The sequence below is a fragment of the Durio zibethinus genome, chromosome 17 (genome assembly GCF_047325235.1).
Source record: "Durio zibethinus cultivar Kanyao isolate XHJ-2024 chromosome 17, ASM4732523v1, whole genome shotgun sequence".
In the NCBI taxonomy this organism is placed as follows: domain Eukaryota; kingdom Viridiplantae; phylum Streptophyta; class Magnoliopsida; order Malvales; family Malvaceae; genus Durio; species Durio zibethinus.
This window is the reverse complement of record NC_143178.1, coordinates 17,155,324-17,179,803: the sequence shown is the minus strand read 5'-3', so window position 1 is coordinate 17,179,803 and position 24,480 is coordinate 17,155,324. Positions and strand designations below refer to the sequence as shown.

The window sequence follows — 24,480 nt, the reverse complement described above, 5'->3', positions numbered from 1 at the left end:
CAATGCCCATAAATAGTATCAATTAATATTAAATTATCTTTTTAGCCTTAATTAACATGCTCTCTTATTCTTATTATTTATTATTTTTGTTAATTTTAATAATTTATTGAAAATATTTTTAGGTTTTCTTCAACATCTTAATTGACCCCCTAAAAATATTCATCACCTTAAGAGTATTTAAGTAATACGTTTGTTTCCTTAAAGAGGTTCCGTCATCAAATTTATTAAATATTTTATGAAATAGAATTAATTATTAATAAATAATAATTTAAATATGCAAATTCATAATAATAAAATACATAATCAAATGCAAGGTTAAATACATAGTTTAATACATATAATCACAATTTAATTAATTATGTAAGGAATCACCATAATTATTTCTAATTTAAAATTTTTAAATTAAATATAAATAAAAATTCTTATAATAAGATCAATTTTTAAATCCTTTAATGTCTTTATCGAATTTAAAAAAAAAAAAACAACTCTCACTTAGAAATTTTTAAGAAAATTACACACTTATAATTTTCTTGGAATTTATCATTAGACAAAATTTTATTTATTTCTAATTATTTTACAAAATAAATAAATAAATAAATAATACTTTAAATATTACAACAAATAATTTAATCAAAATAAATAAATAATCAAAAATAAAGGAAAATAAAAAAAAATTGTACAAAACGAGTCGAGTTTACCTTAGATCAAAGCACGGGTCTAACAGGGTTGAGCCATAGGTCTTCAAAATTTTTTAAACCTAAAACAATGTTATTTCAATGAGATATTTAAAGCTTTCTTTCATTTTTTTTTTCCTCACATTTCTTTTTCCCTTTTCTCTCTCTAGTCAATTCTCTTACTTCTTTCTAAAAAAGTATGAATGTCTATCAAAATATTTAAATCCCGCTAGAAACTTCAATAAAAAATTAAGATCCCACAAAAAGTTCAAACTTATTAAAAAATTATCAAAAGCTTCAAACCTCATAAAAAAAAAATCAAAAAATTCAAACATCCTAAAATTTGATCAAAATTTTCAAATCTTATCGAAAATTGATTGAAACCCCAAAATTTTTAAAAAATCTCAAAAAATAAAAAAGGATTTCTTAGACTCAAAATTCGACTCCTTTTTCGTTTCCCTATATCAACACTTTCTAAATCACACCCAACCCAAAATCTCACTAAAGAATTTACCCAAAAATTGCTAAAATTTTTCTTAATGCTGATTGATTATTCTTTTTTGTTAAAAATCAAATAGGATTTCAATTTCAAAGAGAATTCTTAAAACTTCCTTCACTCTTATTTAATCTCAAATTCCCAATCAACAATAACTCCTTAATTTTCTCTTGATGCAGAACATATACAAAATTAAAACCTAATTAACTTTTAAATGCTATATGAAACAACTATCCTACATCAATACGAATTTGATCCTGAAAAAACTTTAATAATTTCAATTCTAGCTAAACATTCTGCAGATTTCAACTTTTTTTTAATCAATAATATAAAATTAAAAAATCATAAAGTTGAATCCAATTAAACTCTTAACGGACAAAAACAAAATCTTGAACAAATATGATGTCTACGTCTTACTTATTGCTTGTTCAAATATTTGAGGTATCTAATTTGTACGAAAGAATCCATTATAATATCACACTTGACTATTAGTGACACATTGCATATCAGAACCGGCGAAATTTCAAGTTTAACTCAACTCAAATAAAATGCATGGAGCCCAACAATAATGACAAACTACAAAGCTTTTCTAAGTGTTAAAATTGGCCCCCAGTAGCTTTAAGACTTTTTAAGTACATGAGTATCTGTAATTACGTGGTGGTTCAAGCAACTACACCTATAAATTACATTCCATAAATTTAAGATTTAAATCTCACAATATACATTTTTTTTTATTTTCAAATTAGTTCTCTTTTGTAAAAGAAAATTTATTACTATTGGGAGAAATTAATATTATTATTGAAAAAAAAAAAAAAAAAACAGTGAATACAGATGATTCACATTAATAAAATAAAATTAAAAGATAACAGCAAACTCCATGAACAGAAGTCAATGCCCGAACCATACAACTTTGCTTTCGTGCTCTGTCGTGCAGAATACGAGTAGAGAAAGGAAAAGGCAAAAACGATGAGAGAGGCCCAGCAGGAAAGACAACGTATGGTGCGTTCTTGACTCCTCTTACAAGGCAAATAGAAAAAACCCAAAATGCCTTGTAAAAACCCGCCAAGAAAAAAAAAAAATTTTAAATTTAAAAACATTAGTTGGTGTAGATGGTAATGAAGTTTGGCAGCAAAAACAGCAACAGCAGCAGCAAGCAGTTAAGTAAGCAGCTTCAGCTCTTGATGAGAGGGCATTGAAAGTCCCAACTAACCACTATACCTCTCCCCACATTGAATTCCACCAGCCCAAAGAGACTGAATTTCTCTGATCTCAATATTTAAAGATGATGGAGAGAGAGGTAAAAACAGTTGTGTAGCAGCAGTAACACAACCAGATCATCAGGAACTAGTACAATTCAAAGCAGCCTTAATTTGCTGGACAGTGGTGCCGATAAGGTTATTAACAGTTGTCACCGACTCTAAGTTCAGCTTAGCAGATGGCAAGCTGCTCACTAGTATCTGAAAAGCTACTGTAATTAGTGAACCCCCGGATCTTCCCATGTTCCCATGCGCACTTGAGCTTGTTGAAGGTCCATCTCCTTGGTCTGGATGGCCATCAGGTGAAATCGTAAAACCTGATGGTAGTAAGGGGATGTATGAAGGATCCTCACCACTCATTGCTTCATTGATGGCAGGCAAATCAACCGGGCAATATACCACTAGTGACCCTGAACCGTCTATGCAGCTCTCTTGAAGTATTAACATATTGTTCTGACTTGTATTATAGGCCTATTCAGAAAACAGATTCATTAAGTATGCCAAACGAAAAATCATCAAAGCATTGCAATAAAATCTTATTAAGCCAAAGAAAAAGGAAAGCAGGAAGCTTTATGTGGAGAACACAAAGGAAAATACTTGAACTTCAAGAGCCTTACTCGTAAAACAGATATGCAATTTCCAGGATGCGACCCATTTGCTATATGAGCAACTTCTTGCACTGCATTGCCGTTGGATAGAACATCCCACTAAAGGAAAGAACAAACATCCCAAAAAATGTAACAGTGAGAAACAACCAAGCTTACTATATAAACTTGACACTGATCAATCTGATTATACCTGAGGTCGAGTTCTCTCATCCTTGAAGAAATTGAAGACATTTTGCGGAGTAACAGGAAGCCAAAAGGAAGTAGCTGCACTAAGAACCACACCATTGGGTTGTCCAGGATCAGACTTCTTATGAACGGTGACCCGCACACCAACTTCATTCAAACCAGAAAGTGTTGTCCACCGATGACTATTGGATGTGCTGATGCTTGTGCAGAAATGGTTGACCATCCTTTGAGCAAGCTTCATCATGCCTCTCTTGCCATCAGGGGATGGAATTACTGAAACATTTGGACATTTTATTCAGAGCTCAAGATAACTAAAGCAGAGTGCATGAATTACTGAAAATTACCTCCCCCAAGATCCCGGGTTGAAGTGCTTGATACCATTAGGCAAGCAAACCTCTCACAAATCCTTTGAAGAGTAGCAAGCCACCGTTCTGCTCCAAATGCCAAACCACCATGAATGAGATCCCTATAGAGCGGATGAATTGGAGTCTTATCTTCAATCTCCACATGCTCCACCCAGGTAACCTATCAGCGTTTAGCCATATATTCAAGATTAAAGTTGAGCAAAACTGAAGGGTACGTATGCAAAGATGAGAAGAATAAACTTGACCAACCTTGGAGTAGCCATTAGGCATATCCTGAATCAAGCATCCAGAAGGAAGCCTATGACATTGAGGAGCAAATTGGGGAAAATCATATGAAACATTCACTATAGCCCATAAGCCTTGCTCAATTTGCTGACAATAGCGAAGGATATAAAATTCACGTGTGGGTACCAGTGGAGAAAGCACCTGCAACTCTTCATACATCTGCAACAAGACAAGAATTAGTTTAGGAAAAAAGCGAAAAGAAAACATGAATAAACAAAAAAAAAAAGAAAGCACCATTTATTAGAGGTTTTACCAATTGCAAAGAGCAACTATGACTGCCCACCATTCCAGATGAAATTACTTGGATAGTCTTGGCCATTGACGTAATGGTTGGAAATAGCTCCACCCACTTGTTCTGCAAAAAATTTTGAAGTTTATCCATTAAAATTTATATTGATTAGAAAATGAGGGGGGGGGGGGGGGGGGGGTAACGGTTTAAATTAAATTTAAACGACAACTTACAGAATCCATGAACATGTCAACCAAAGCTAAACCATTCATGATGACAACACCAGTGTCTCTGGAAGCCTCAATCCTAACATTGGGAGATTTAAAGTGGGTATTAGCTCTAGGAAAAATCCTTTCATAGCTTTCAAGATTAAGAACATCTCTCCCATCATTGGACTTGATCCATAAAGGTTCATTGGTCTGCAAAAGCCTAAGCAGTTCTTCCATTGCATTTGCAGCAATATCGGTAATGAGGGACTTATCCATATCCAAAATAACAACTGGTTGGAGAGGTAAATTTGGCATTGCGGAGGAACTTCCAGGGAGAAGATCAAGATCAAACGAAGGACCAGCAACACCAAACCCATGACCGTCATAACTCGCCATCCTTAAATCCAATGAAGAAATATGAACAGGCTGTACTGGTGGGAGTTGAGATATTGGCCTCCCTATGTACTTGGCCGCAATGCTAGATACTCTATCAAGCTGCAAAGTGCAAGAAAGCGAAACATACTAAAATGATTAATTTGTTTTTCTTTTTTTTAACTTAAGGAAAAGAAGAAAAGCAAGCATAGCAAAAACCTCCTCTTTTAGTTGAGCATTCTCCATCCTCAATTTTTGGTCATCAAAATAGGAATCCTCGGTGACAGGAGGGCCACCGCAGGAAGGGCAGATAACATTATTGAGTGCTTCTCTGATGGCTATGTTCTCACATCGGATCTTATCGTTCTCTGCATGAAGAGCACAGTTATCGGCTCTTTCGTGCTGGTTCTGGAACCAAAGAGTGAACGAATGAATGAATGACAGTAGACTGAAAAGAAGAATAAAGAAAAAAAAAAAAAAAAACAAAAGCACACTGATGGAGTACCCACCTTCATCTGGGTCCTTCTGTTTTGAAACCAAAACTTGATCTGCCTGGGTGCCAATCCCAACTCCCTACTCAACTGTAACCTTTGTTTCTCATCCGGGTGTGGGCACTCCTTGAATATTCTTCATATTTTCACCAGCAAAAACAAAACAAATAAAGGGAACAAAAACAAAACAAAACTAACAAGAAAGGAAGAAAGGTCGCCTGTCTTCTTACGCTTCAAGCCTCTGAATCTGATGAGCAGTATGGCGATGGTAATGCTTTTTCCTCCGGGAAGGATCGAAGGCATCGTGGTCCCCACCGGACCCACTCCCACCTCCCCCGCCGCTTCCGTCCTCCATAAATGGATCGTGAAAGTCCCTTCCAAATACAACTTGTCAATAAAAACAAAGGAGGCCCTTTGATTCAACTGGAGCAATCTTTCTGGATTCAACACCCGCCCATCATTTTTTTTTTTTTTTTTGCTAGTAATGAAGGTCAAAAACAAGAACCGAAAGAGAGTATTGTACTAATTTTTAAATGGAAATAGGTCATATTGTCCCTTTTTTAAAATCTTTTAGAGGGAGAAAAAGGCTAAAATTTCAAAGACAGTGGCATGATTTTGGGTGAAGGAGTTTTAGGCAGAAAGAAAAATGGGTGTGTCTTGAAATATTTTTGCGGTGTAAATGCAATAAAGGCTGAAGAAGGCAGAGAGAGGCAGGCTGCCAGCCCACCCCCCGCTCATCCCTCTAATTCTATTAACACTCTCCAACTCCCACTCCCACTCCCACTCCCACTAAACAAATTAGTAGTAATAGTAGTAGTAGTAATCAGCAAAACATGCAGCCCCAGCCACACGCACTACCATTGCGACTTGCAAAAAACAACAGCTACCACCGCGTTTTATAAGAGCATTTGCATTTAGCCTCTCCTGGACACATCGTCATACACGTGGGCTTTCAAAATAAAAAAAAATTCCTCCTTAATTTTTTAACGATGTTTAATTTTGGTATTTTTTTAGGGATAATACTTTTATTTGATCTCTAAATTATTGTAATTTTTTTAGTATGATATTTAAATTAAGAATTTTTCTTATCAATTATCTAAGCTTTAATTTTGTGTGTTAAGTTATTTTAATCTCTTAATACAATTAAAATAATATTAATGTAGCATTTTAATGTTAATATGAATGATACATAATTATAATATGATAGTGATGTGATTATGACATCATTTTCAAATAAAAAATTAAATATTTTATTTTAAAATTTTTTTATTTTTTTAAAAATAATATATAATAATTATATTTTAAATCACATAATAATTATGTATCATTTACGTTAATATTTAAATATCACATTAATATTATTTTAAATAATATTAAGAATTAAGATAATTCTAGATTAAAAAATAAATTTTAAATATTTGATTATAAATTTTTTAAATATCACATTAAAAATAATAATAATTTAGAGTCAAATACGATATTATACCTTTTTCCTACGTACACTACTACAACATCAAACGTCACACAGTCACTCTGTCCACTGACCTGTCCAGGTGGGCACAACAGAAAACACCTTTCGATTTACCAATTACGACAAAACAACAAGAGATACATTGCCTTTTAATTTACCATTAATTTAACAAACCAATACACATTCGACGTTCCTTTTAAAATTTCAAACGCCCGTTCCAAAATGGAATACTTATTAAATCTTTTTTTTTTTTTCAACTTTCTTCAGCTATTCTCACAAATGATAATACATATACATATATATATATATATCTAAACAAGCAAAAGCAATTTTTTGAAATAAAATTTCAATTAAAGCCTTCATATTGAATCATTAGAAACCTATAAGGACAAAACTAACCTTTTGGTCCTTTTTCCGAACCTTTTTGCCCTTTTTCCACCTCGTGCTACTACATAGACAGTAGTAGTGTTTGTTTTGTCCGGAGTCTTTCATCAGTTTTTCAGTTCACTGGGATCCAAATCCCAAGCTGATCCTTCCATTCTTGGCTACTTTATGCAGACTACAAGGGCATTTGTCCAAAAGTCAAACTTCAGACCTTTTCGGAGAGGCGCAATTTTCTGCGTCCACCCCTTTGTCAACAGCTGACCCCAATATATACCCAATTTTTCATCATGTTACAAACATCATGTCTACCAAATATTCTTTCCTTTTTTTTTTCTCATTCTTTTATTCCTTAAAAAAGAGAAATCATACTTTTATGTTAAAAAAATAATATTTCATTTGTATTTTATAATTATAATAGAAAAGACAAATTTCATTCAAAATTTTTAATTTTGAACAAAATTCAATACAAATGTATTAATATGAAAAAAAGAATAACTTGTGTCAAATTTCTTAACTCGGTTAATTAAATTTAAAGATTTATAAAATTACCCAAGCATCATCTAAACTAAAATAGAGCTCTTCGATCACTTTGTTTTTCTCTTTTTTTTTCTCCTAGCAAATTTTCCTTCGTTTTCTCTTGCTTCTCTATCCTTTTTTTTCCTATTTAATCCACATTATTGGATGCTTTAATTTCTCATTAACAAATTAAAAACAACAAAATTGCATAAAGCAATTTGATCCGTACTTAAGAAGCAATACAACATAGAATATAGATTAGGGAAACAAGCCAACCATGCGAAATATAAGTTCATCTTAAATCTTTTTTAGTTTGGAATCCTAATCAAGTTTATTCAAATTAGAACATTAGAGCCGAGACTTACCGTAAGTAGGGTTACAAGTTCTAAATCTTTCTTTACTCCGTACCCAAATCTGAAAAACCGATCCTTTATTAAAAACGAGACTTATAGCCTTAATGTCACGCTCAAATCCAAAGGATTTAAGATATAAACACATCACATACTTATGTATAGAATCTCATAAGCATTTAAAGCAACAAATATCATACTAAGCCAAAATCAATATTTTCAAAAATTTCAAAAATGAAACTTTACAACATATCAAATCTCCAAAATTAAAGTGATACATCGTGATCAAATGATACCAATATTATAGCTAACTAACAAATCTTCTAAACCGGTATTAAAATACTCACATCCAAACTATATAAAAATCATGGGACAATGGATAATCTTGCTAACACAAGTTTGCTTCGAAATTAATTCTCCAAAAGTATAATTACTGAAATCTAAAAAAGATGAAGTAAAATAAGGGAAAACAACTCAATAAACAACTGAAATCTTCTTAATTGGGTAAAATGTACTACAAAATATTTAGGCCAAAGTTTATCAATATTTGTGATTTAAAAATAACAATGGGTAATCATATTGACTTAATCATATTTGTTCAAAAATCACATTCTCATATAAAAAAACTAACAGAATTTCATAAAATTATACTTGCTTCAAAACTAATTCTTCGAAAGTGGAATTACTAAAATATGAAAAAGGTAAAATAAAATAAAGGAATGAGAACAATGACTCAATAAGTAACTGACATCCATTTAATTGGATAAAGTATGCTACAAAATATTTAAGCTAAAATTATTGCTATTTGTGATTCAAAAATAACAATGGGAAATTTTATTAACATAATCATATTTGTTCAAAAATCATATTCTCATATAACAAAACTAATAAAATTATAATTCTCATTAGTCTTTAATAACATGCTATAGCCACATTTAACCTCTATGGCATAGGTTGAAAACCATAATAAACTCCAATTGCACAAGTCAAAATCATATAAAAAAAATTAACTCTAATGGCATGGGTTAAATATATCAGAAACAACCGAATAGTTGCTCTAAACATAATAAAACCATTATTCTAAAACTGATGGCATAATGAATAAAAACTATTATTTTGAAACTGGTGGCATGGTATGAAATCAATTTCTAAGTCATAAAATACATGTCAACATAACCAACATTTAACCCTAGTTGGCAATGTTAAAAGCATTGTCATACTATGAGACAAAACAAAACATATTTTCAAATTACTCAAATATACAAAGCAATATTCATGCATTTTTGTAGAACTTATCTCATACAAAGAAATTTTCGTATTTCCTTTCAAAGTATCTTGTGCAAAAATATTATATTCTCAAATATATATATATATATATATATTGATAAAAATCAAGTTCCAAATTCAAAACAAAAATTACATTTTAAATTCAAAGCAAAAAAATCACGTATACATATAGTTTGCATGCTTTACTAAATTTTCTAAACTAAAAGGATAATATATATATATATATATATTGTAGACACCCATCTATGTCCAAGATCAATCGAATCAATTTTTATTATGTTTGTTAGTATTACATTACTATAGTATGGTATATTGTATTATATTATATTTTATTTCATTATAGTATATTATATTATTATTATATTGTATTATATTATTATTATTATTATTATTATTATTATTATTATTATTATTATTATTATTAGTAGTAGTAGTAGTAGTAGTAGTAGTAGTAGTAGTAGTAGTAGTGGTAGCAATAGTAGTAGTAGTAGTAGTATAGTATATATAGTATATTAGTCGAGCGTATGGTATTATATTGTGTTATATTATTATTATTATTATTATTTCTTTCCTTACTTCCTAACTAGCGATTGATTTACGAAATTGAAATCTGGATCAAAGGAATTTAATCAACACAGTCAAAGGTTTAAATTCATAATAAAAGGATTTTTGGATTTAAGCTAGACAAATTAGCAAAAATTTGGCCTAAAATTATGCTCAGACAAAATTCAATCCTATGGTTCAAGCCTGAATTGGTTCTGTTTGACCCTTAAAATCTATGCTAGGTACTGCCTATAAATTGGACAAGATTTCTAAGAATAGGACATAGTTAATCTAAGAGAAAAAGCTTTGTGATTCAAATGCTAAAAATTTTTCTAGGTACTGGGTTTTTGGGATTTTGGTAGGGAGTTTTTGGATTCAAAGTTTTAGGTGATTAAGAAAGGTTTGGGTTTTTGGTTTTTGTTTTAGAATATTGGGACAGAGATTTTAGATCTTTGGGATCAGGGTTGAATTTTTTAAAATTTGAAGAATTTGGGAAAAATCTAGGAAAATATATGAAAAATATGGGTTTAGGATGAATTTTTTTATTTTTTTGTTGAATTTTTTTACGAATGTTAAATTTTTCGGTAAAATTCTAACAAGTTTTTTCAGAAACCTATAAAATTTCTAGTTTTCGGTTGAATGTTCTTTGTTTCCAAGAAATAAAAGAGAGAAATATGAAGCTAGAAAGAAAAAGGAGACTGGAGCTTATGAAGAAAACATAGAGGATTTAGCTGTATATTGTCCTTATACAGTGTCATTTCTAAGTGCCAAGATCCGAACGTAACCCAAATAGGATCTGTGCATTACCCGTGGTGCGACCCAACCTGATAGTATTTTTATTTTATTTTATTTTATTTTTTAATTTTATTTCTATTTATTTTATATTTTACATTTTTATATTTTTATTTATTTTACAGACTTTTATTGTTTATTTATTTTTACTGAGTAATTTATTATTTGTTGAATTTTTTATAAAAATATGTTTTTATTAAAAATAAAAAATAAAAAAAATTTTCAAATAAATTCATGAATCCTACTAAACTATTGAAGAATTTTTATGAATTTAAATTTTATGAAATCCACTAAACTATTGAGAAATTTCATAAATAAATTTTAAAAAATAATAATAAAAAATAAATTTTCTTACCAAACATTGGAGGATTTGCTTCTTAAATTAAGTCATACCAAACTAGTGGGAAACTTAATGAATTTTCTCAACAAAATAAAAATAAAATTTTATAAATATCTTGCAAATGAAATCTCATCATACTATTGGGAGATCTGTTTCAAAGTAAATCCTACCAAACTATTGGAGGGCTTTACTAATTTTTTTTGAATAAATTGCATTAATAAATTTGACGATGGAGCCTCTTCAAGGTGGAATACTAATCTCCGTGAATGCTCTTGAGGTGAAAAAATTACCTTAAATTATTACCAAACTATTGGAGTAATTTTATGATTGATTTTTAATATTAAATATTCTAGTAAATTACAAATATATTTAAGGCTTGGATAATTTGGAAACAAATCGGTACTATCCTATGGATGAGCGCTGTGAGGGTGTTATAACTTTTCTTATATGTAATTGCATTTTCAAACCTAAAATTTGATTTCGTAGATTAGAATCTACCATTTAAAGATATCTAAATCAATTTTAAGACTCCTCTTTAAATGGGATAGATTCGATCAAGTGGCTAGTCATACCTAAACAAAAAAGATTGGTGGTAACTACCTCTAAACCATTTCTAATGATAGGTCCACGGATCTATACATTATGACAGTTTGACGATTTCACTGAGGATACCGAGAGTTAAACCAGTAAATGATTTCTTATTATCCAAGCCTTGCCTAATAAATTTGGGATTATTTTCTTTCTTTCTTATTTACTTATTTTCATTGCTTATATTTGTTTAGTTATTAATTTATTTATTGTATATATTGGTCATTCATTTACATGTGCATAACATAAAGCTCTCCACCCAAGCTCTACCCTTATGAGGGAGTGAAGTACATATGCTCTTATGAGATTTTATGTCTTTGCATGGGTTTGTGAAACACTTTTACTCAAATTAAATCATTTTCACTTGTAACCTATGATGGGTAAAGATCAAGGTGCTTTACTAGTCTGTAATGGACAATGATGTAAGAAATAATTTGGGGACCTCTTAGAAGTAATTCAAACCCCATATAATTAATTTTAAGAGCCTAACCATAGGTAGAGCAATATCTTTCCACCCTTTATGGTTAATCCAAAATTTAGGGTCATGTTGTTATTTTACTTGCTTTACGATGTTTATTTTATATTTTTTATTGAGGTGACTAACTAATTTTCTTGTTTTCTTTTATTTCTTTTTATTTTTGTGCATATTCATAAACATACATATAGATTACACATATTGTTTCTACCATAAAAGTATTTTAACAAAAGTTCTCATGGAACCCACAGAAAGTCTGGTTTGCACGTCATCTATACTTTTCAAATTTGACTCGCCCATAAATGTAAAGATAGAGTCAGAAAAAAGGTAATAAGAAAAAGAAGATTGTCTACCATCTGTTTACATCTTTACATTACCAAAAGAAGTTCATTTTGAAAAGCCTATCAGGTATATGGAATAGTATGGCTTTTTTCAAACAGCAGGCTTTTTGTCAAAAGTTTGGGTATATTGTATATCTTCTATCAGTGAAGGTTGATAACTCACTCATTAAGGTAATGATACAGTTTTGGAATCCTTTCTATCATTGTTTCATCTTCAATAAGATTGATTTGGTACTAACTATAAAGGAGTATTTGACTTTAATGGGTATGCATATTTGGTATCTAGACAGAATGTATGTGAAGAAGCACAAATAAAAAAATTACAAGAAATTGGTTCATATTTTAAGAGTGAAAAATGAGCTCATAGATTCATATATTCAAGAAAAAAAGAGCATAAAGGTATTCCATGAGAAATTCTTTGAAATTTCATTATCAAACATCCAGATAATGATCAGATAATTAGGGTGTTTGCTTTAGCCATATATGGGATGGTCATTTTCCCTAAGGTCTTAGGCTACATCGAGATAGAAGTGGATTTATTTAAACAAACTAAAAAGGGGTGTAATTTTTCACTAGCTATATTAGCAAAAACTATAAGAACTCTGAACTTTTATAGACAAAATGGCAAAGCACGATTTATGGGTTGCACATCACTATTATATCTGTGGATAAAGAGCCATTTTGAATACAAGAAGAGTGCTTTCTCAAGCTTTATTTTTGCAATCAAATTTCAGTTAAAAAATTTTGTCAGAGTAATTGGCTAAAAAGAAAAACCTAGAAAGAATGGGATTGTCTGCTATGAAAACTCATAGCTTGTTAGGTGAAATGGTTAGCTTTGTGAATGAATTGAGAGCCTATGTTGTATCAATGTAGAGATGAGATAAGGGCTCCACTTTTAGGTTTGCAAAAATCAATAGGTTATGCACAATTGATGTTAAGGAGATAGCATGGAGCTGAATAGTTTTATTCCTATGATATACAAGCTTAGCCAGTTTGATTGTTCGTATAGGGAGCCTAAAAATTTTCAGGGGTTTGATAACATAATCAAGGCTTGAAAAAAGCCTAAGAGGGTGAGTCCTGGACCATTTATTGATAAAGTCACTTAGAGATATCTAATTTGGAGAGCCAAAAGAAGCTAAAAGATTGTGCCTATAATCGAGGGCCATTGCCAAATAACGAACCAAAAGATAGGTAAGGTACCTTGAGAGTTAGAATTACAAGGAAGGAATATAAAACGAAGAAAGAGAAATTAAAACAAAAAATTCTAAGGCTTAAGGAAAAAAAAGAACAGTGGAAAGATAAAGCGAAAAAATTAAAATTTTAAGTCCATAAGATTTTTAGGGAATACAACAAGACTCAAAAGGTTATCAGAGAACATGATGATGCCCTTAAGGAATTAATAAAGCTACAACAAGAACACAAGAGGTTGCACATATAGGTGTAGGCTAAGAAAATAAATAACATAGATATAGCTTGTGAAAAGGAAAAGCTAAAAAGAGAATGTTCCCAAATAGAGGATGATTATGTCAAAACTTAGCATGAAAATGAAATGATAAGAGAATACATCCAAACACTGAAATAGAAGCTGAATGAGCAAAAAAATCACATCATGGCACTTACAAAAAAACACAAGTAATTATCCTATCAGGTATGGTTCAACGAAAAAAAAAAGTTAGAAAAACAAAGGTACATAAAGCATCTTATAGCTCAGATAGGCAAGACAGTGGTCAAGGTAGAAAAAATGGCAAAGAAGGTTGAGACATTGAGAGCTTTGATCATACCAGCAGGGGAGTATGAGCAAGGATTAGTATAAGTACGTTAGGCATTTTTATAGAGGGAAGATATTAGTTCTAATGTAAAATAGACTCCTATGGAATAAATGAAAATTCACTTTTGTTGAAATCTTTAAAAGGTAAATAGTTTCTTATTCTTTCTTTTTTTTTTTTCATGCATTGCATTACATTCATTCATTATCATATCATAATCAGTAATTTTAAATTGTAATACTAAGGTACAAGAATAGCTATACATTCATATAACACCGAGCTAGAGCTAAGAAGATGAAGCAGGATAATGTAAACCATTTCGAAAGGTTAGAAAAAGCCCAAGAGATAATTGAGGGGAAACTGAGCAAGATTTTGTAAGCTCTAGAAAAAATAAATAAGGGAAAACAATAGAAGAAGATGTTTTAAATAAAGTTATTGAGTCACTGTATCCTCTAGGTTTTGATCCACATCAAACCCAAACCACTTCAAGTTTTCAGCCATAATAGGCCACGTTCTCAAATTACAGTTTCTCTAAAATACCTAATACACCCAGTCAAGAAAATGTACAAAGTTATAATAAACTTGTCTTCGCTGAGAAAACAGTTAAACCTATTCAAATCTCTAATATGGATGAAATAAAGGAAAAAATGAAGTTACAGATGACCACACCCTCAAAAGACTTTAAAATCGATTAAGCTATAAGCATGATTGAGAAAAGATTGCAGGTTGTGGAAGACGTCAATTTTTATGGATCCATGGATGCCGTGGGGCTCTATTTGGTACCAGATGTGATGATCCCACCTAAGTTCAAAGTGCCAAAATTTGAGAAATACGATGGTACTAAGTACCCTATTACACATGTCATAATGTACTATTGCAAAATGACAACACATGCTAACAATGAGAGCTACTCATGCATGTTTTTTAGGATAACTTAATCGATCTACTGTAAAGTGGTATGTTTAATTAGATAAGACTCGCATAAGATCGTGAAAGGACTTGACTCAATTTTATATTAATCAATATCGCCATATCATAGATATAGCCCCTAATCACTTTTCATTATAAGAAATGGAGAAGCAAGCATTTGCGTCTTTTAAAGGATATGTCCAAAGGTGGTATGATGTCACTACTTAGGTACAACCTCCCTTAACAAAAAAAAATTGACAGTGCTATTTGTAAACACTTTAAAGTCGTCATATTATGAGAAGATGACAGGGAACGCGACTAAAAATTTTACTAAAATTGTGATTTCATGAGAAATCATTGAAAATACCATTAAAAATGGCAAACTTGAGGGGGAAAATCCTCCACTGTTAAAAAGTTACCTAAAAAGAAAAAAAGTGAAGCTCAAACTATGAGTGTTGAACAATTTAGAAACTATCTTCGACCAACCTATCCCACAAATCACCACACTACGAATTATGTTTCTGCTTCATCTTATCAACCAATTACATGACTTTTTTTATCTAACCACACCAAGATCCCTTACTCATTTAGCCAACAAAACAAGTGGTGTTCAGGAATCATAGACTTGAAAAAGGCTAACATTTGATCTCATTCTTATAAGTTATACTGAACTATACTAAGAGCTCTATAAGAATTACCTAATTGCTGTCATTTCTACTTCTTGAACATTCTTATCCCAAATGGTATGATTTCACTGTCTATTATGGCTATCATTATGGTGATTCCTATCAAACTATTGGAGAATTTTTATGGATTTAAATTTTATGAAATCCACCAAATTATTGAAAAATTTTGTAAACAAATTTCAAAAATAATAATAAAAAAATAATTTTTCCTACCAAACTATTGGAAGATTTGCTTTTTAAATTAAGTCTTACCAAACTGTTAAGAGACTTAATGAATTTTCTTAAAAAAATAAAAATAAAATTTTATAAATATCTTTCAAATGAAATCTCACTAAATTATTGAGAGATCTACCTCAAAGTAAATCTTACCAAGCTATTAGAAGGCTTTACTAATTTTTTTAAATAAAATGCATTAATAAATTCAACGATAGAGCCTCTTCAAAGTGAAAGACTAGTCTCCATAAATACTTTTGAGATGAGAAAACTACGTTAAATTACTACCAAACTATTGGAGTAATTTTAGGATTAATTTTTAATATTAAATATTTTGGTAAATTACAAATGTATTTAAGGCTTGGATAATTTGGAATTAAATTGGTATCATCCTTTGAATGTGCATTATGAGGGTGCTATAACTTTCCTCATACGTAACTGCACTCCTGAACCTAAAATCTGATTTCGTGGATCAAAATCTATTATTTAAAGATACCTAAGTTAATCATGGGACTCTTCATTAAATGGGACAGATTTGATCAAGTGAACAGTCACACCTAAATAAAAAATATTGGTGGTGACTCCTTCTAAATCATATCTAGCAATAGATCCATGGATCTATATGTTATGACATATATATAATATTATAAATCTAAATTCACGTGGAGGTTGATTTTTATGGAACGAAAAATCGAAGAGACATAAACTCAATTCCCAAAACTTTCAAAAATCGAAACCAAGAAATAAAGCATTCAAAGCCTTTCAAAGTATATCATTCCAAAATACTCAATATCATAAATCCATTCTACTAAATTATCAAAACAAGTCAAGACTCTCTATTGATATTTCTAGGACACTTAGGGTGTGAAAATCTCTTTGCTTAACCAAAACTAATTTTCAAACATTTTTCTAATCAAAATGATTTTCTTTCACAAATTAGAAAATTATAAAATTCTAAGCTAAACATAAAATCAGTAATCATATATGTTATTTTACAAGATACATAGATATTTAATAAGATTTGCCATATGAACGTTTATGTGGACAATTTCTTTGGATAAACATATGATAGTTTTTTTTCTTAAAAAGTACAATATCTATTTTTTTAATTACATATTAGATAATCCTAAATTTAGGCAAATATCAAAATTATTCAAATTAAAATTGCAAGCCAAATCAATCTAGAGATATGTTTTTTAAAACTAAAAATATAAAATATGGATTTTATCTTCATAATGACTAATTTTAGTGTTTTACCAAATAATCTTATTTAATAAATTATTTAATTATGAAAATCTTGCAATATATTTAAAAATTATAAAGATTAAGCTTATTCAAATCTTTGATTTGAATCAAACAAAAATTATCATTTAAAAAATTTATGTAATGTATTAAAAATTCAAATAACCTTTTCATATTAAATCTCTAAATAATAGGATCATCAAAAGGATTACGTTCATCTCAACTCTAACTATCAAATTTATATTTCAAATATAGATGCAAGAAATTTGAGTTCATCTTTATCACTTATTATAATCTTTTTAAATTTTAAAAAAAATAATTTGAACTTTTTCAAGTATATTCTATTACCATTAAAATTTATTTTTTGATTTCAACTTTCTTTTTCCAAAATATATTCTATTATTATTGCAATTTTGTGGTAAAAATAGTATTTTTTTCACACATCTCCTAACATTTTTTCATATTTTGTATTAAGATTTTATCAAAATTACAAAAGTGCAAATATGCCAATACTTTTTTTATTATTTAATTTATCATTCAATAATGTATATGTTTTTGTTCTTTTAAGAAAGACATCTAACTCATTTTTATTTGATTTAAATTTGCAAGTGTACAAATATTATTGTAAATAAAGATAATGCAAAGTGAAAACATATCATTTTTTTCTTCTTCTTCTTTTTCTAAAAAGTTTATTTTTATAACAAGTTAGTCAAGTATATAAATTTTATAAAGTTACTACAAATTTTGAATATTTGAATATAACATTGGAAAGAATATTAATTTGTATCTATATATATATTAAGTAAGTAAAACTATCCAATGCATTGCAAGGGTCGCAATCTAATAATATAATATTTAATGAAAAGATATCCAAATATATATTAATTAAAAATATGTTTTGTAGTATTTTCTCAAAAAAATTAATTTTACCTAAAATTGTCAAATAAGAAGTAAATTTCCAAAATATATCTTTATACAAGAACAATTCAATCAAATTCATTTAAACCAAATCCCTTAAGTTTCTAACATAATAAAGTAAGAATTAATCCAAAAGAATTTTAGAAATATTGAAATTTCAAATTTTGTACTATCATTTAGTCTACTTTGACCTCTTGCATCTAACACCATATGTCAAATCCAAAAGTCTAATTGATTTCAAATCGAAGTCTACAAATCATACTTTAAAACTAAAATTTAGTGCAGAAGAAAAAGTGGGGGGAATCACATTTTAAGATGACCAAAATGACCAAAATTTAAAAACTAATCACTGGGCTTGGTCTTGGTATTGTACTTAATATCTATAATCGATTCTTAATTTAGTTTAAAAATTGATAGTGACTCCTAATATTGTCTTAAGTCATAATATTGGATTTGATTAAAGTTTGAATTCATAGGAGTCTCACCCACACACATAAGTATAAATTTCTTTTTGGCCAAAAACAAAATATAGTTCTAGTTGAAAACCATCAAAAATTTAAAAAGCATGAAATTTTATATAGCTAATATTCAATATTGTAACATATAAATCTGAAAACTTGATCGTTAGACACTAAATTAAAAATCATCACTAATATTTCTTTTAAGTGTAATTGATCACTTAAATAAATATATTTCTTCTAAGAAAATTCTAAACTTAACTAAGACCTTTTAAAAGGAATAAGTTTTGATTTTCTTATAAGTATTAGATTTAGGAGTTTAAATATGTGTGAGGAACGTATTGTCCCTACGATGCCCATTAAAAGATAGTACCAATTATTTTTAAATCATCATAAAGGTTTTCTCTACATGATCTTTTCATTAAATTTTAATATTTAAGTATTGAAATTTTTTTTTTACATTCTCCATCAATATTGTAGAATTCTTAAATTTTTTTTCTCATTTCAACTGTATTCAAGAATCACATTCGTTTTTTTGAAAATGTTCCATCATTAGATTTAATAAATATTTTATGAGAGAGGCTTAAATTTTAATTCTTATAATCTATCTTTGTTTCTTGGGTTTTTATTTTATTTTATTGAAAATATACTTAATTTTTTTACTATTAAGTCAAATTTAGAAATATTTTCTTACCTAAAAATTTCTTTAAAAAATTCATTTGTAATTATTAAGAATTTCATCCTTAGTTTTTATTATAAGGGTTTCATTATTTCTAATCATCTTTTTTTTTTAACGTTCTATATTCTATTAAAATATATAAAAAATTTTCATCATTTAAGTCAAATTTAAAAATATGTTTTCCCATTAAAAAATTAGAAAATCAAGCAATTGTAATTATTAAAAATTCCAACATCAATTTTATTTAATTGACAAAGTTGTATTTTTTTTAAGCCTGAAAATTAATATCAATTATTCATATCAAAATTTTATCTAAATGTTTTTACCATTTTGGTTAAATTTAGAAAACAATTTCTCACCAAAAAGTTTTTAGGAAATAAACAAATTATGATTTCTAAGAATTTCATCATTGAATTTTTATTTACTTTCAAAATTTTATAAAGTTATATTTTATTTAGTTTGAAAATAAACATCAATATTTATTATCAAAATTTTATCTAAATATTTTTATCATTTGGGACAAATTTAGAAAAAAAAAACTTTTCATTTAAAATTTTTTTAAAAAATCAACCAATTATGAATTTTTAGAATTTAATTGACAAAGTTGTATTTTTTAAGCTTGAAAATAAATATCAACTATTAATATTTAAATTTTATCTATATTTCTATATCATTTGAGTTAAATTTAAAAAAATCTCTTACTTACAAATTTTTTAAGAAATCAACCAATGATTTCTAAAAATTTTACTATTGGATTTTTATTTACTTTCAAAATTTTATAAAATAATATTTTATTTTATTTAGTTTAAAAATAAACATCTATTATTATTATCAAAGTTTTATTTAAATTTTTTACCATTTTGGATAAATTTTAAAAAAAATTTCTTATCTAAAAATTTTAAAAACCAACCAATCATGATTTTTTAGAATTTTATTATTGAATTAATTATTTTTTACTTTCAAATTTTTATTAAAATTTATATGATGAAAATTAAATTTACAAATTAAATTTTAACCTTTATCTTTATCTTTATTTTTATTAAATACTTAAAAATTAATATTATAAATAACTCTTAAATTATAATAAAATATTTAATAAAATATTTAAATTTTAAAAATATTTAATTTAATATTTAAATTATACTATATTAATTAATTTGATACTTTCCATCACTATTTGACTCACTTCTACGATTTGACAGACGCGGTCAGTACACTTCAATGAGTTAGGGAAGTTTACTCATGGAACCCGCTGGAGTTGGGGATTGGATTTTTTTTTTTTCATTTACCTATTAATATTGCTAAGAAATTAATTTTTATTTAGATTAGCACTCAAAAGAGAAAGGACAACTATACAGTTCAGGACACCTTAAGTTGAATGCCAACACCTTTCAGTAATGGATGAAGAAAGATTCGGGGTTGTTTATAAAGATTCAACAGACTGATTGGTTGGGAAGGTCGGCTATTCAAGTCAATCAAACGTGCTAACTTCAACTCGACAAATTCAAGCAACTCAAGAAAGAAATTGATTCTTTGAGTTGAGTCCTTTTCTACGTCAAATCAATAACAACAATCCCGGTTGAAAGGCTTGATCAACTGTATAATCATAGATCATCAACAAATCCCTAAATGCTTCTTTATATTGTCACCACGGAAAAGGTTCAGGTAAGGAGAACTATTAGATTCTCTTTTTTTATAAAGCCTTTATTTATGAAAATGAACCGCCACCTATGTTGTGTCCTTCCTTCTAAAGCATTCCGGCATCTTTTATTCCTGATCTCACCTTGTAAAGCAAAGTAGAGCAAGGGAGAAAGACATGGAATTGATAGAGGCAACCGTAGCCAAGTGGCTAGAGTCTGCAAAACTTTTATTCGTCGGTTTGAATTTGACCGATTCCTACAACGCCATCCTTTTTTTTACATGGTTTTTGGATAGAACGGGTCTCTTGATCAAAACCCCTTTTCGATCGAGGCTAACCCACTAGAACCGGATCTCGAATCTGTAAAAGAGGTTATATTGAACAGACTTCTCGTGCATCGACTAGGCCAAAGATATCAGCCAGTTTCAAATAAAAAAAATCAACCGGATTCTTTTTCTAAAAGATGAAATTGTTATGAGGATGTCCCAATTGGATTTAAACTCGTACTGAGATCAGCACCGAAAGGAGGATTCCTAGCTTGAAATTAATCATTAGAAATAAATATTATATTAGTTAATAAATTTTTAAAAAATTAAATATTATTAAAAATTTTTAAATTTCATGTATTATATTAAATTTGTTGTTATTATTAAGGATCCATTCATGCCCACTAATTAAAACATGTAAATAAAAGAAACAAATAAGTAAGCAAGTAACCAAATAACAAAACAAAATAAAAATAAAACTAAAAATAAGAATACAGCAAAATTACCAAACCCATCAATCAAGAGAGGGATCATATGAATATACATAATGTAGGTCCAAGTAACATAATTTTTATTTAAAATTGATAATTTATGTATTTATATAAAATATTAAAATTTATATATTATATTATTTTTATATAAAAATTATATATAATAATTAATATCAATAAAAAATATATTTAATTATTTTTAAAATTTTAAATAATATTATTTTTATATATTATTTTTATATTATATTTTTATTACATTGTATCATATTTTAAATCGTTAGATTTAATTTTTACCGTCAGTTCCCTACCAATCCTGTCGCAAAGTCTCCCCTGGTAGGAAGAGGTTTGTGTCTTTCCCGGTGACAGCTGGCCCCACTTTTGCCTTCTTTCTATCTTTGTTTCATAATGCAAGTCAGTCCCATTGATTAGGATATCCCAGGGAGCTTTATTCCACCCTGAAGACAACTGCCAAGGGAACTCTCATGGAGAGGTAATGTTGAGTCTCTTTGGTAATTTTGCTTACCTTCATGGCTTTCTAGGGCATGATCATGACTCACAAATCTCAAGCCATTAACCCTTCTATGCTCGGATAAACGTAGTAGATCTGAATCTTCACTACCAGCTCTTAAACAATCCCTCCTCTCCGGAGTAGATAAAGATATCCTCTCAGATGAAGACCTCTGTTGGTCCCAATCATAGTCTCGTGCATCATGAAACCTTTCTTGATCAACATCAGTGATGGCATCGTAAGTAGCAGAGTGATTTTCACACTACTCCTTTCACGTTCTCTCACTATTCCATATTGATCACCATGTTCATCTGAAGCATGGACTTGATGCAAGCGATTGGAACAGTCTACAGAGCCACCATTATTTGTTCCTTTGCGTTGAGGAAATTCCACCTCCGAACCTGTAGAACGTTGCACCTTTCTTCTTAATACCAGTACCACTCCTAACGAGAGCAGCTTCAACTTTTAGACCAGGTTTACCTTGAACTACTCCAACTGTCTTTGCAACATTGGTTGAGGAAACTTCTGCAACTGAGATATTTCATAGGCACCAAAAACCCTGTTCAAAGAACGAGGCTTAGTAACAGTGGTAACTTGCGCCGAATTTTGTTTCTTGTTTTTCTCCCCACTTCAAACTTCTTTCCTTCCTCTAACTCTTCTTAATTTTTTTTATTCTCCCTTTTACTCTCTCTTTTTCGCCCCTTTCTGCTGTTGATTCTGGGTTATTTTGTAGGGATGCGTCCTAATAGATGGAGTCAAAAATCAAAACAATTTCGGTTCCAGGAAAATTGCTCAATTTTATCTTTTAAGGAATTTAATCTCAACAGCAATTTTATCTTCAAACGATTCAATCCCAATCTCGTTTGGATTTTCTCAAAGAAAAAAATTTTTTTTTTTCGATTTTTCGATTTTTTATGCTTTTTCAATTTTTGATTTTCTAATGAAAAACTAATAAAAATAAAAAATGCTAAAGTAAAAGAAATATAAATAAATAAATAAAACAGAACATCTTATTTTGGGCTTGAAATCCAAAATAGAGCAAACCCAATTATTGGCTAACTAAAGCCAAATTAGCATTTTACAAGCCCACAACAACAATATCGATGGATCAAACCTTGAAATTATGTATCAAAATTCAAATGCATTTTAAATGATTTTAGATAAATTAAAGTGTCCACAATCACACACCCTAGCTCTCTAACTTGGTGATTTACTTTATGGTACATGGTGAACCTTAAGTCACGCACATGGAGCAAGTTCTACACACACCTATTGACAACAAATTTGTTTGTTTGGCCACGACAAAACATATCGCTTGTTAAAATTATAACAACTCAGATAAGCTTGAAATCTTATATAACTAATACTCACACACTCTTAGCCTTTTTTTTTCTTTTTGCATCACACCCTAACTTTGCCATGTGGGAGAGCCTACATATCAATATATTTAAGGATGATCAAATTACAACAGTCCAAAACATTAAAAAATAAAAAAAGTATTTTCGATGAAAATAATTTTGTTGTAATATTACATTACCAATGAAGTAAATTTTATGGACTTTAACACAAATACCAACAAAATTTTTGAAAACTAACACTTTTATAACTTTATGTGACAATAATATGTTAAAAAACTCATAATTGCATTTAACATTATCTTAATGCTTATTGTATATGTGATGTTGGGATTTAAACATAACTGAGTCACTTATATGTAGCAAAATTTTAAGACTTTTCAATCCTAATGATCAAGCATTGATATCATGATATACAACAAGCATACAATCTGGGTAAGGTGTAGAATTTTGTTTACAAAGTTTCTTCCTTTAATTCAAACACATTTTCTCCAAGATCACTAACCTTAGTTGTCACAAACCTTCAAATGTCCAAGTGTCCAACTTCTAATAATAGTCTACACGAACTTGGAGTGAAAGAACCTTTAAAGAATGAGAAGAATCCCCAGGTCAAAATAGTATGCTACTAGTGTATTACGATAGCAACCCTTATCTCTTTAATTTTCTAGGGTTTGTCAATACTTGATATTAGAAAATAGGATGTGTTATGTATATTACAAGGTCCAACCATATGATCTTTAAATAGAAAAGTGCCAAGCCATTGTCCTAATTCTAGTAGGATTAATGCCTTTGACTATTTCCAAATTACTTGATGTTCTCGATATCTTTTTGTTCAACATTTTTGAATTGTGTGACATTAATTTACTCTTTCATTGAATGGAAAACCCGATTGGACTATGAACTACATTAGGCCTTTGCTTGATAAGTAAATTGAGATGATGCATTTTTAGCATGAGTTGTAAAAAAAATGAAAAATAAAAAATTGATTATAACATCATGCATGTGACATATTCAAATTATTCTAAATATTAAAAAGAAAAGAAAATCTTGCCCCGAAAATTGTTATTTAATGGAAGTACCCATATTTGATAT

General features: G+C 29.2%; 1 protein-coding gene across 1 annotated transcript; it reads right to left on the bottom strand.

Annotated features, from left to right (window-relative positions):
• Positions 1-1,986: 1,986 nt before the first annotated feature.
• LOC111274769 (homeobox-leucine zipper protein HDG12-like) lies at positions 1,987-6,040 on the bottom strand. Its single transcript, XM_022859668.2, has 10 exons — positions 5,402-6,040; positions 5,190-5,307; positions 4,900-5,088; positions 4,333-4,803; positions 4,124-4,225; positions 3,835-4,029; positions 3,565-3,745; positions 3,225-3,493; positions 3,044-3,133; positions 1,987-2,897 (listed from the first exon to the last, which is right to left on the bottom strand). The coding sequence occupies exons 1-10, from the start codon at positions 5,524-5,526 to the stop codon at positions 2,508-2,510; spliced, it is 2,130 nt and encodes a 709-aa protein (XP_022715403.2). The 5' UTR covers positions 5,527-6,040; the 3' UTR covers positions 1,987-2,507.
• Positions 6,041-24,480: the final 18,440 nt, after the last annotated feature.

What these genes read in the sequence shown, in the direction of transcription:
- LOC111274769 (XM_022859668.2), bottom strand. Translation starts at nt 5,526, where the DNA reads ATGGAGGACGGAAGCGGCGGGGGAGGTGGGAGTGGGTCCGGTGGGGAC. An exon ending in CAGATTCAGAGGCTTGAAGC is followed by an intron (nt 5,308 to 5,401) that starts GTAAGAAGACAG and finishes GAAAATATGAAG; the next exon opens with AATATTCAAGGAGTGCCCAC. An exon ending in ATTGCATATCTGTTTTACGA is followed by an intron (nt 2,898 to 3,043) that starts GTAAGGCTCTTG and finishes TTTTCTGAATAG; the next exon opens with GCCTATAATACAAGTCAGAA.